Source organism: Panicum virgatum, chromosome 1K (genome assembly GCF_016808335.1).
Source record: "Panicum virgatum strain AP13 chromosome 1K, P.virgatum_v5, whole genome shotgun sequence".
Lineage (NCBI taxonomy): Eukaryota > Viridiplantae > Streptophyta > Magnoliopsida > Poales > Poaceae > Panicum > Panicum virgatum.
The window spans coordinates 3,081,991-3,094,904 of NC_053136.1; the positions used below are offsets into that span (position 1 = coordinate 3,081,991).

Genomic DNA, 12,914 nt, shown 5'->3' on the forward strand with positions numbered 1-12,914 from the left:
GAATTCGGTCGGCATGTTTTCGTTAAGAGGAGGATTTTTTTTTTGAACTTTAGCCTAGGTTTCCCTTCAATTCGAGTGGATTTAGGATTTGTGATTGAAAATCGGGATGGATCGAATGGGTCGGGAATCTAGCGGAATGCAATATGAAGTTCTTGGCAATAGCGTGGAAATCCTCTGTTTTTCCTTTTCAAGTGGTAACGGAAAGTCAGCATAGCATCAACCGCACGTCCACAGGCGACCGACCCCAGCCACCACGCCGGCACCCACCACCGCCGGCGACCCCACACCTCGATTCTCCTCCAGGCCCCGCAAGGCAAAAAGAGGGCGGGCACGGGCCCCCCCCGGCGCCAACGCCAAGATCCGGTGAACCTTCCGCCTGCGGTCCAGGCGAGAAAAGAGAGGGAGGGGGCACCGCACGAGGCGGCGGCGGCGGCGTCATCGGTCGTCGTCGTCGGTGACGATGTGGCGCCTCGGGATGCCAAGAATTTCCCTCGCCTAGCCCTCTTTTTTCCAGCAGGCCGCAGAGCCAGCCAGCCATCTCTTCCTCGCTCCCCTTGTTTGGCTTTTCCTCTCCCAACTTGTCCCTTTCTTTCTCCCCTCCCTTTTCTCCCGTTGCTTCTCCCTCTCGCGGTCTCGCTCGCCTCCGCAATAAAACCAGCCGCCTGCCGAGCCGGGCACGCACGCTGCCCGCCCCCGCCCGCTCCTTCGCCCAGCTCTTCGGAGGCCCAAAGGCCGTGCGCTTTTGAGCGCGGCGTCTTCCTCAGCGCCCTTTAGGAATTCGCGACCCCTTTTCTCCTCGCCACCCCCTTGCCATTGGAGGCGGGAGCTAGCCTTTCTTGCGCAGGTACAGGTGAGGTGAGCGTGCTATCCTCCCGCCAGCTTTGTTTGTTCTTGAATTGCCTGACCCGATCTTTCGTAAGCTACTGATTTTTGTCGCCGGGGATGATTGGATCTCCTCTTCTTGCCGCGTGGAGCGATCCCTCGCAATCAGAGACATGCTCTGTTTCGTTGCCTTGCTGTTCCTCGGAATTCTTGCTTCTGCTGCTTGTTGATCCTCGAGATTACACTTGCTTTTGGTGCTTCCGCTCTGTGAAATCCAAGGATCTTGATTGGTTTCCGTGCGTTGGTTTCGTTTTTGCAGGCCCAACCAAGGTCGGGATGGCGAACCTGACCAGCGGCTTTGCAAGCCTCCGATGCGCAGGGGCGATGCATGCCGACAAAGGTCACATGCAAGCTTCTGGACTACCATTTCTCTCTTTCAGAAGATGCGCCCAGCTCGATATCTCTAGGTGAAGTTGCTACTGTCAAACGTCCTTCACGCTGACTCTTTCTGTTGAATTGTTTATAGTTTTTAGAGGATCTCAAGTGTTTAGTGTAGTTTAATAGCATTCCTTGATTTGTCGAGTATCATTCTTAATTAAGTAGTTAAGCTCCCGAGCATTTGATTTTCATTGCTTCAGGTTGTTCTCCACAATTTGTTTTTTACTACTTTTAGAAGAAGCAGTATAAAAATTCCAAATTGACAGAAGTAGGATTCAGTTAAAAAAAAACTGTCCAAACATGTTAAGTGTTTCAATTAACTGAGTTTCTTATTGCAGTTTGCAAGCTTTGATCACTTGACACTTCCTATGGTGTCATTGTTGCATTGTTTAATCTGATACGGCGCGCTAATTCTGTTTGCAGACTAGGTAGCATGCCTCGTTTCATGGGTGCAAGATCTGCTACTGTCTCTCAACAGCATGTGAGGCACAGGGTCAGCGCCATCAGAGCCTCTACACTCTCGTGCTTTCAAGACGACACCACAAAATTCTTTGATTTCGTGGTTATTGGCAGTGGTGTTGCTGGCTTAAGGTATGCTTTGGAAGTTTCAAAGCACGGCTCTGTTGCTATTATCACCAAAGCCGAGCCTCATGAGAGCAACACAAACTATGCACAAGGTGGTGTTAGTGCCGTTCTGTGTCCCTCGGATTCTGTAGAAAGTCACATGAAAGACACAATTGTTGCAGGCGCTTATCTGTGCGATGAAGAGACTGTGAGGGTAAGTTTTAGCATCCATCATCTTTACAATTGCTTTTTTATTGCCTCACCATTGTCTCAGAATGCATGTTCCAGTCAATCATTGCTTGTGAACATTTTCCCCCTGCATTTGTACAGTTGTTAGTCGTTATTTGTTTGCTAATACCCTTAATGCTATCTTTCAGATAGTTTGCACAGAAGGCCCAGAGCGCGTCAAGGAACTAATTGCCATGGGTGCCTCATTTGACCATGGTGAAGATGGTAGGCTGCACCTTGCAAGGGAAGGTGGACATTCTCACAACAGAATTGTCCATTCTGCTGATATGACTGGAAGAGAGATTGAAAGAGCACTGCTGCAAGCAGTTGACAACGATGATAACATATCTTTGTTTGGTCACCACTTCGCCATTGATCTATTGACATGTCAGGTTGGATATGTTATTCTTATGCTGATCATTAGTCTCTAGTTATTTGTTGGATAATACTTTCAGTAGACTCTTTAGTTCTGTTTTCTGACATGAAGTAGTTATTTGCGTTCTTGCATGTGGTTTCCTTCTGTTAGTTTTGAAAGCTGTCTGCTATATAGTTGCGTGCATGCTGTTTTCCTCCATAAACATATAAATTGATACATAGCAAATAGCCTTGGACTACACGAAAACCATTGTGTGAACTGTTGATTGGCCAGATTAATTATTTCTTTTTTGTCTTCAGATCATACAAAGAACACAATAGTGGAACTTTTCCAAAATAGAAAAAGTAATGGAACTTGCTTATTATTAGTGCAGAGTATAGAAAAAGGTTTGAGAGCATAGCTGTTGAAGTGCCCACTTTTCAGGAAACAGCGTAGAAAGCGACAATACGAAGATATTGGTTATTAATGGCCTGTTATTGTCGGCTTCCAAATGTTTGTCGACAGCGACCTATTAAATGCAACCTTAAAATGCCATACTTGGCGGCGCTTAACTAGCAAGTTGCCTCCCATTTGACCATTTCCCCACTTATGTTCTCAAATTTGCACTCAAATTTGACACATTATCCTTGTTTTTACCCATTTCGCAACTTTCAGTGTCTTGCTCATTTAAATCTAGTTTGAGTCACTGGACCTTTTTACTTGTATTATTTCTGGAAGCACAACCATTAAAAATTTTACACTTCAGAAGTGGAAACATGTGTTGCGCTATATATGGCATGCCTAATTATCTCCTTCAATTGCAAAAGGTTTGCACTTAAAGTGTAAAACACCCATGACTAATATGAATGGTTCTCTTCTTTCTCAGAAAAATGGTGAAATCCATTGCTATGGAGTGGATTCGATAGACATCGAAACTCAGAAGGTATATTGTCTGGATTTTTTAAATTAAATAGTGTCTACCTCATTTCCTCTAGTGATACTTGTCATTTCAGTTTCAGCCTTTTGGCACGACTCTTGTCAAAAAACGTTCAAGTAAAATAACTTGTTCCTGTGTCATCCAGGTAGTCCGTTTCATCTCGAAAGTAACGTTGCTTGCATCTGGAGGAGCTGGCCATATATATCCCACAACAACCAATCCACCGGTACTTTTCAGCAGACACCACACTCCTTTATATCTTTTTCAATATAGTGATTTTTAAGATGCATCTGTCGTTAACTCGTTATCTTTTTTATATATATTATGCTAAGATGACATGCTTTTTGAATGTTGCACAGTATTAGTAGGTGACCTGATGGATATTATACTACATCATCCATTTGCTTTGATGGAAAATCAAGTTAATATATTACTCACAATATTCCTAAGACTCCTCGAAATTCAATGTTTCAGGTAGCTACTGGGGACGGAATTGCTATGTGTCACCGTGCTCAGGCTGTAATTTCCAATATGGAGTGAGTTTCTCCTCTTGGCCTTAGTTTCAAAAGAAAAGTGTAACCTCTTTTTTTTTGATAGTATTGTACTCATCGCTAGTTAAAAATTAGACACCCCAATTCTATTTGTAGCAGTAGGTACGAATCGGTTTCCCTTCAATTATCCTAATTTTGTCTTGTACTTTGCATTGTCAGGTTTGTTCAGTTCCATCCAACTGCACTTTCAGATGAGGGCCTCCCAATAAAGCCAACCACAAAAAGAGAGAATGCATTCCTCATAACAGAAGCCGTCAGGGGGGATGGAGGAATCCTCTACAACCAGTCCATGGAGAGATTCATGCCGCTGTACGATGATCGCGCGGAGTTAGCACCAAGGGATGTGGTTGCCAGGAGCATAGATGATCAGCTGAAGAAGTGCGGCGAGAACTACGTTCTCCTGGACATCAGCCACAAGCCGAGAGACGAGGTTCTTACCCACTTCCCCAACATCGCCGCCGAGTGCCTGCGCTACGGCCTGGACATCACCCGGCAGCCCATCCCCGTCGTGCCCGCGGCGCACTACATGTGCGGCGGCGTCCGGGCGGGGCTGCAGGGGGAAACGAACGTGAAGGGCCTGTACGTCGCCGGCGAGGTCGCCTGCACGGGGCTGCACGGCGCCAACCGGCTCGCGAGCAACTCGCTGCTGGAGGCCCTGGTCTTCGCCAGGCGGGCGGTGCAGCCGTCCATCGACCACATGGTGGACGCCGACGCCGGCGCGTCCCTCGCCGCGCGGTGGGCGCGCCCGACGCTGCCGTCGCCGTCGGCGCTCGGGGGCGGCGCGCTGTCGGACATCGTGGGGCGGACGCGGCAGACGAGGACGGAGCTGCAGGCCGTGATGTGGGAGTGCGTCGGCATCGTGCGGTCGACGGGGCGGCTGAAGCAGGCCGAGTGGAAGATCGGCGACCTGGAGGCGGAGTGGGAGGGGTTCCTGTTCCGGCGGGGGTGGACGCCGACCATGGTGGGGATCGAGGCCTGCGAGATGCGCAACCTCTTCTGCTGCGCCAAGCTCGTCGTCAAGAGCGCGCTGGCCAGGCGCGAGAGCCGCGGCCTGCACTTCACCGAGGACTTCCCGTACCTGGAGGAGAGCAGGAGGAAGCCCACGGTGATCTTCCCGGCCGCCGTCCAGGAGCTGACATGGAGCTCCAAGCCGCTGCAGAGGCAGCTGCAGTGCAAATAGATGGCATTGCCATGCTGCAGATGCAGTTCATGCATGGAGCTGGGACTTGGGGATTCGTTAGTTTATCAGAACTGGGCTGAAGCAGCCCACTTTGATTCGACAGCAAACTCATATTCATCCAGTGAAACTGGAATTCATCGGGTACACAGTTAGGCTGAAGTAGCCTGTGTACTTGTGCCAATCTTAGCATTCTTGCCGGTTCCAGCTGTTGTAACTTGTAAAAGATATTGTTGGAGCTGCACTCTGGGCTGAACCTTTGATGGGTAGCGTAGGTATATGGGTGATTGTACACCAATTGGTTTACCGTTGAGGCTTCGATGTCCATCTCATGCAGTAAAATTACTTTGATTCAGAGTTACAGGAATTACCTTGATTCAGAGTCCCTGGAACTTCTGGATTTTTTTTTTGAGCAAAGGAACTTCTGGAATTTGTTCAACACATAAGTGAGCTGCCCTTCAATAGGTACATGTATTATTGCTAGAAGTTTAGAGATGCCATCATATATACATTGACAATACAATGAAGTCTGCGGTGAAAACTTTGCTAAGAAATGGAGGGGTAACAAGAAGTTGACAAGAGCAGCTACACGTCTCGGCGAAACAGATTATATGCGGAGATGAGGGAGCAGATGGCAAAAACTATGAAAGCCATGAAAGATATAGCGATGGAGCCGTTCGCCATGCTCGGGAAGGGGTCGCTTCCCCAGTTGTCAATCAGGTCACCTACTCGGGCAGTCGCTGAAGATGATGACGATATCAAAAGGTATGCCAGCACCTGGAATAACAAAGAAGAAATCAGCATTGGCTTCAACTTGCAGAGATTCAATTCAACAGCTCAAAAGCAAGAGCACACAGAGAAAGCAAGCTTATCTTTGAAAGTATATATTTGCGTACTATCCCAGAATTCTCTACCCATATAGTTGAGAAAAGAAAAGGCGAAACGACACCACCAATGCACAGTTTGGTCAATGGTGATTTAAGTACAGTGTCTACCTTGGAACTAAGGTGATTGTGGGATAATTGATTAAGTTGACTGTCTAAATCATGTGCCCGACCATCCACAGAAGTCTATTATGGCACTACCTATTAACAACAACAACAACAACAACATAGCCTTTTTTTTCCCAAGCAAGTTGGGGTAGGCTAGAGATGAAACCCGAAAGAAATAAGTTCAAGGTTCAGGCACATTGATAGCTAGTCTCCAAGCGCTCCTATCCAAAGCTATCTCTTTAGAGATATTCCAATCCTTAAGGTCTCTCTTAACCGACTCATCCCACGTCAGTTTAGGTCTACCTCTACCCCTCTTTACATTATCGACCCGCCCAAGAACCCCATTACGCACCGGCGCCTCAGGAGGCCTTCGTTGGACATGTCCAAACCATCTCAGCCGATGCTGGGTAAGTTTCTCCTCAATTGGTGCCACCCCGACCCTATCCCGAATAACTTCGTTCCGGACTCTATCCCTCCTTGTGTGCCCGCAAAACCACCGCAACATCCGCATCTCTGCTACACTCAGTTGCTGGACATGTCGCCTTTTTGTAGGCCAACATTCAGCACCGTATAACATCGCCGGACGAATTGTGGCACTACCTATTAAGTGCTCAGAAATTTAGGTGTTAAGGAGATTGTTTGAAATATGTGTAGGAAGTATAACTGACAATTGTACAATGACATCACAATGAAGATGCTACACACGAATTTTGTGGTCCCGTAACTCTTCATCAGTTCAGATAACAAATCAGGAAGAAGCCAACGATCCTCCAATTCTAGTGTTTGCACTTCAGCACATAACCATTTATGCTGAAAAGTGAAATAATTTCACTTTACTTGAAGAAAGTAAATAACTATTCCATTGTAGCTCATCAATTGTTGACTCACTGGGAATAAAAGAAACATTTCAACACATACTTGAAGAGGAAATATGTCAAGGCAACAATGATCCACTGAACATCATGCAGCACCCAGTAAGATATTTTATAATTCCACACTGGTGTTGGAGGTAGACTCTCTTCACATAAGTAACAATTAACAGCCATAAGATCCATTGCAATCACAAAACTGGATGATATAAAGTTTCCTACTTTAGAAAAGGATAACACAATTTGAATGCAATGCAGCTGGATGCATCGCAAGATGATGACTTTTTTCCAGAATTCAGGGTAAAACACCAAACAGAAGGCATCTCAAGACAATGACGACTTGACCATCCCATTTACGGTTACGGCCTTATGGCACCAAATGCAGCATAAAAGACTACATCACTGAACACAAGGAAGACATCTTCACGAAGGTTAGAAAGCTTATACTTTGCTTCAACACGATGACTTGATATATATTCCACTTCTTTTGTAACATCACATCAGACGAGGACAAAAGCAGTTGCACAACCCTAAAGAAACCAAGGAAAAGGAGCAGTAAAAGCGTCACGAGGCACAAACCTGATCCATGGTGAAGTCGAAGAGATCACGCTTGCGATGGGGAATCAAATGCTTGTTCTTCCTCATGAGCCCGACCAGCGCAGCAAACTGGAACACCGAGTACACGAAGCCGATCACGTTCACCGCCTCCGAGTACCTGCGCCAAGCAGCAGAATATTGACGCCAAGACAAAATCGCCAATCCTAGCTAGAACCCTAATGGCCATGTATAAACAAGGGGGAATTTTTCCCCCTGCATACCGGAACTGGCTGTAGTTGCTGTAGGAGTCGCGAGCCCAGCCCTTGCCGGTGTCAGCGGCGAGAACCGCGAGCGCGGCCAGGCACAGCCCCGCGGCCGCGCCCCTCGCCACCAGCGCAGTGCGCTGCATCGCCGCGACCGGCCGCTTGCGCGACAGGTTGTTGGGCACCACCCGGTCGGCCGACCTAAACTGAGGCGGGGCGGTGGCGGTGGTGGCCGGGGTTGGGGTTGGGGCTGGGGCTGGGGCCGGGGCCGGGGGCTGGGGTGGAGCCGCAGCGCGGACGGGAGCAGGAGCAGGAACCGGCGGCTGCGGCGGCACTTCCGCGGGGCGCTGGCGCCGCGGCGGCGGCGGATCGGGGCGAGGGCGACGGGGAGGAGGCGCGCTGCGGCGGCCGCTCCATGGGTGCCAGCCCGCGGCGCGGCCGGGGTCCGGGTCGGCGGTGCGGGACTCGGCGCGCGGCGGCACGTACCTGGCGGCCGCCGCGTGGTGCCGCGAGGCGACGACGATGGCGGTGGAGAGATCCGCCGCCGGAGGGGAGCGCGGCGGCGTGGCGGCGGCCGGGGGATCCTCCGGGTCCGGCCACTCGTCCCCCGCCGTCTCCCGCGCCGGCGTCAGCGCCGGAGGATCCGCGGCCCCGTCGTCTTCCCCCGGCGCGCGCGGCGGGGAGCGGCGCGGCGAGGGCGACGGGGACGGGGAGGCCTGCGCCTCGAGCGCCATGGGGGAGGAGTGGAGGGGAGGAGGGAGTTGGGACTTGGGAGTGGGGGTTTTCTTTCTCCAGGGAAGGGGCGGCCCTTTGCTCTGGTAAATCGACGCTGCTCGGTTGGATTGCTGTTGCCGGGGAAGCGAAGCTTTTGATTTTGGTAGAGGCTGCCGCGTGCCGTGATTTTCTGAACCTGTAATAAAACTGTAAAGCACAAGCCCAAACTTTCTGCAGAAACACTTATCTAACCTTTTGGTTTTCACTTCACTAATCTCACAGCAGTGTTTCAAAGGGTTCCTACAGAAATTCGACTGTTCATGCAGTGGACTCCCTTTGACAACTGCTAAGCGAGTATTTTTCCTGCTGCTCTGAAACAGCCACTGAATTGATGAACTAGCCGGCCTTGCTTTCTCAGTTTCTCTCTCTGTGTGTGCTCGGGATTTCATATTGCTTTCTCCGCGTAGGACTGACTCTGCCTGGTCACTTTTTGTGTGTGCCGCGTCGTGGTCGTGCCACCGGTGCAGTGCGGTCCATCATCCATCGTGTTGGTTGGTGTATGTGGATTCCTTTCCCCAGCCGGTGGTGCTTCCCTTCTCAACCGCCTTTGCGTCTCATTCCTTCTCCTGTCTGTCAGAATGCTGGTGTGTTGTGGTGTGAGAGGGAGGGAGGCTTTTGGGTTGGCAAAATTGGCTATGGGACACCATTCAAAGATGGTTTTTGCCATAAGCCACTAAAAAATGATGTCTTTGTTCTAAGACACTATATAAGTGTGGTCATTTGCTGCTGGACATTATAGCTCATATAATAGTATTTTCTACTCAAATAAGTCACCAAACAAATGTAAAGGACAATATACCCCTGCCTGTATACCCGTCGTCTACTCCGTCGCGTCCAGGCGGACCAGCTGCTCCCTCCCACTGCTCGCAGACTCCCTCCTATGCATCCTTGCACAGCAAAGTCGAGCTCCCGCTGGTGCTATTCAGCTGCATGAGTGAGGGTGGCTTGCGACTGTTGGTGGCGTGGAAGCAGGGAAGAAAAGAGTGGCGACTTGCTCAGATTTGGGGGAAGATGCAACCAGTGAGGTGGATTTGGTACTTGACGAGGTGGAATTGCAGGCCACGCGGCTGAGGTTTGGAAGAAAATGAGCAAAATATTGTTTCCTTGGATTTGCTCATGTCACACAAATGTTTGTTTGGATTTGCTCGGTGAAAGGACATGCGGTTGCTGCCATTGATTTCTTGTTGGTTCGGTGGAGAAGAAAAGCAGAGAAGGGAGCAGGGTTCCGACGCAAGAGAGGGTGCGAGCGTGCGGCCGCCTTGAGCGGGCTCCGCCGCCGAGCGTGGGAGCAACGGCCGCATATTGGCGCCGCCGCCGCAGGGAGCGAGCGCCGCCTGAAGCAGCCGGTGTCCGATGGGAGGGGGCGCCGCCAAATCGATAGAACAAAGTAGCGAGGGGGCCGATTCATTTTGGGCTGGTGTCCGATTGCGATTCGTTCGTCAGTAGTAAACTACGGAGTACAGTTGAGCAGGGGTAAAACAGTCAATTCATGTAGCTTTATATTAGATTTAGATATAATAATAGGTATAGTGTCCAACAGCAAATGACCACACTTGTATATTGTTTTGGAGCAAATACATCATTTTTTAGTGGTTTGTGGCAAAAACCATCTTTGAAGGGTGTCCCCTAGCAAATTTTTTGCCTTTTGCGTTTGGGGTCTGATCTGATCTGGCGCCTCTACTTTAGTTTCTCTCAAGCTTAACGTTGTACTCCTAGTTCCACCGCAAAATTCTAAAGCTGAGGCCACTTTGGAACCGGCAACAGTGCTTCCCTCTAATTTCTTTTAGGCAGCTCCATCGTGTTCTCCATTTAATTTTATGAGATATTATCAAGTTCTCCAAGTGAAAACTCGATCCCTTCTCGGATAGACGTTAACGTTGGCGTCGTTCTAGAGGTGTGATCTTGGAGGCTTTGTCTTGCTTTGCCTTCTGCTTCTTCTTCGACTGGCCTTTGCTGTAGTCGACGTCTTTAGTGGGCAGCTTTGGTGTATTTCTATTTGTTAGAGCAGGTTTCTATTTGACTCTAGTCGCTTGATGGGTGGTGCTTTGTGGGTTTCTTGCTTGTTCTTGATGTGTGCGGTCGTGTACCATCTGTAACTCCACACTTTGAGGATTCTTTAGAAGCTGCGTCATTGTAATTTTCTTCCTCTTAATGACATACATGCTCAGGCACGATCTCTGAAAAAAAGTTCTCCAAGTACAAATCTCTCTGCTGCAATTGCTCAGAGAATCATGTTAGTTGCAGAACTGAGTCATATAAACAAAATGGATAGAGAATCATGTTGCAGTCTCAGGTGTTCAAGAGTTATTACTCCATGTATTTTTTGTCAAAAATAATTACTAATGTTAATATCATTGTTCATGCTCATGTAGAGGGGTAAAATGGGTTTTTCACGTGGCTGCTAACACCGTTAACACTCAAAACTAATGGAAGGGCTAGATTAGGGAGAAAATGAAGTTAAGGGGTCATATAGGAAAGTTTTGAAAAAAAAAATTGACCAAGCAAGGAAGAACTAACTTTAAAAGGGCCATATAGATAATTTTCTCCATAATTTTCGTGTCACACAATTTATGCAAATATTTTTGTGCTTTCATGTATAACTTATGAATAGATTGTTTGTACATAAATTATATTTTTATAGTTATTTTTGAATGGTTCATCTTTACATATATTTCGTATATAATCTATGTTGACATAGTTTGGCTTTATATTTTTGTTCATATAAATTTTTTATTTGGAATCATAAAAGAGAATGGGGACCACGATGTGCATGCGGGACGTGAGTGGATAGCGTGGCTTTGGTAGTCGGACACTAATTTTGAATCCATCTAATTTTGAATACATCTAAAGGTCACATTTTTGCACCCTGCGAACTAATAATGATGGGATTTGTCTGATCGATCGTCATGAGCTGTCATGGCATGCGCACGAATTAGAAATCCCCGTCGTGCTCGTGCCACCGGGGCAGCACGGTCCGTGGTGTGTGTGGATTCCTTTCTCCGATCGGTGGTTCTTCCATTGTTCTCATCCAGCTTTACGTTGTTCCTTCTTCTTTGAGACTGCCTGTGTGGTGTGAGGAAGGCTTTCTCCAATCAGACACCTCTGCTTTCTCGCAGCTTACGTTGTACTCCCTCCTTCCCCGTTTATAAGGCACACACGCATATCAAGATTCAAACATTTATATCTTTGACCAATAATTTAACTATTAATTTTAAATTTTTATAATGTAAATTTTATATGATTGGATTCGTCATCAAATATAGTTTACAATGATTATAAATTTATAATCATAAGTGATATAATATATGACAAATAAATGGTCAAAGTATCGTTTGGAAGACCGTGCCATGTTCCACCGTGCCTTATAAACGAGGAAGGAGGGAGTAGACTTGTAGTACTACTGACACAGAACGATAGGATAGGATTCCAGCGCTAAATTCTAAAGTTGAGGCCGCTTTGAAACTTGTACTCCTTTCATCCCCATTTAACTTCATCAAGTTTTTAGGAACCTCTCCGCCACCAATGCTTAGCCATTGGACGAAGATAACGCGCGACGAGTCGCGCGCGACCTGTCGCGGTCGGGAGAGCGGCGGTGTATTGTCCGAAGAAAGCGGGGCTCATGTATTTTTCTAGAAAAAATGATTTATCTCCACCATACGATCTCCATTTTCAAAACCGTTTGCACCATTGCATTCTGTGCGACGAGGAGAACAAAATTAAATCCCACTTGCATATATTTTGATGATGTTTTTCACTCGTGGCAAGTTGCTATATGCTATCACATAAATTGCCAAGGTATCTACACATAAGTTGTCACACTTGTAAAGTAAGAGTTGACACAAAATATAGCATTTTTTTATGTAAGTTGTCAAGAAAAAAAAAAAGAAAATTACCATGAAAACATACCTTGTTATGCACAGGAGTTGTCACAAAGACCAGTAAAAAATTTCATGCACACGAGTTTCCAAACAAAATCTTATACTGAGTTGCCACACTTGTAATATAGAAGTTGCCAGAAAACAGGAGGTGTCTTACACATAAATTACTACATATATAACGCATAGATTACCACAAACACAGAAGGGTGTCGTAAACATAAGTTTCTACACATATAACACATAAGTTGCCACACAACACAGAAGGATGTCGTACACATAAGTTGCCACATGAATTGTTGGTGGACACTCTGTTTTTATGACAAACTCATATAAATGAAATACTATTTTCTATGCCAAATTGTATATTAGAAGTGTGGCAACTTATGTATGCAACCATGTGCAACTTATGTTATAACATATAGCAATTTGATACTGTTGCAAAACATCGTCGAATCATATGCAAGTGGGATCTAGTTTTATTCGGCTCGTTGAGTAGAAAACATTGGTGCAATTGGTTCTCAAAACGGAG

At 47.3% G+C, this 12,914-nt stretch overlaps 2 protein-coding genes across 3 annotated transcripts; one reads left to right on the plus strand and one right to left on the minus strand.

The window, feature by feature from the left end:
• Positions 1-359: 359 nt before the first annotated feature.
• LOC120640934 (L-aspartate oxidase, chloroplastic-like) lies at positions 360-5,451 on the plus strand. Of its 2 annotated transcripts, none has more exons than XM_039916966.1 (8): positions 360-850; positions 1,142-1,289; positions 1,684-2,038; positions 2,202-2,444; positions 3,294-3,350; positions 3,490-3,570; positions 3,819-3,880; positions 4,055-5,433. In XM_039916966.1, the coding sequence occupies exons 2-8, from the start codon at positions 1,159-1,161 to the stop codon at positions 5,073-5,075; spliced, it is 1,950 nt and encodes a 649-aa protein (XP_039772900.1). In that variant the 5' UTR covers positions 360-850; positions 1,142-1,158; the 3' UTR covers positions 5,076-5,433. The 2 variants fall into 2 exon arrangements, with proteins under 2 accessions (XP_039772900.1, XP_039772841.1); XM_039916907.1 differs by having other exon boundaries at positions 361-855; positions 4,055-5,451.
• A 68-nt stretch (positions 5,452-5,519) lies between these two features.
• LOC120641071 (CASP-like protein 4A2) lies at positions 5,520-9,144 on the minus strand. Its single transcript, XM_039917067.1, has 3 exons — positions 7,752-9,144; positions 7,513-7,648; positions 5,520-5,849 (listed from the first exon to the last, which is right to left on the minus strand). The coding sequence occupies exons 1-3, from the start codon at positions 8,894-8,896 to the stop codon at positions 5,658-5,660; spliced, it is 1,473 nt and encodes a 490-aa protein (XP_039773001.1). The 5' UTR covers positions 8,897-9,144; the 3' UTR covers positions 5,520-5,657.
• Between the last annotated feature and the right edge of the window lie 3,770 nt (positions 9,145-12,914).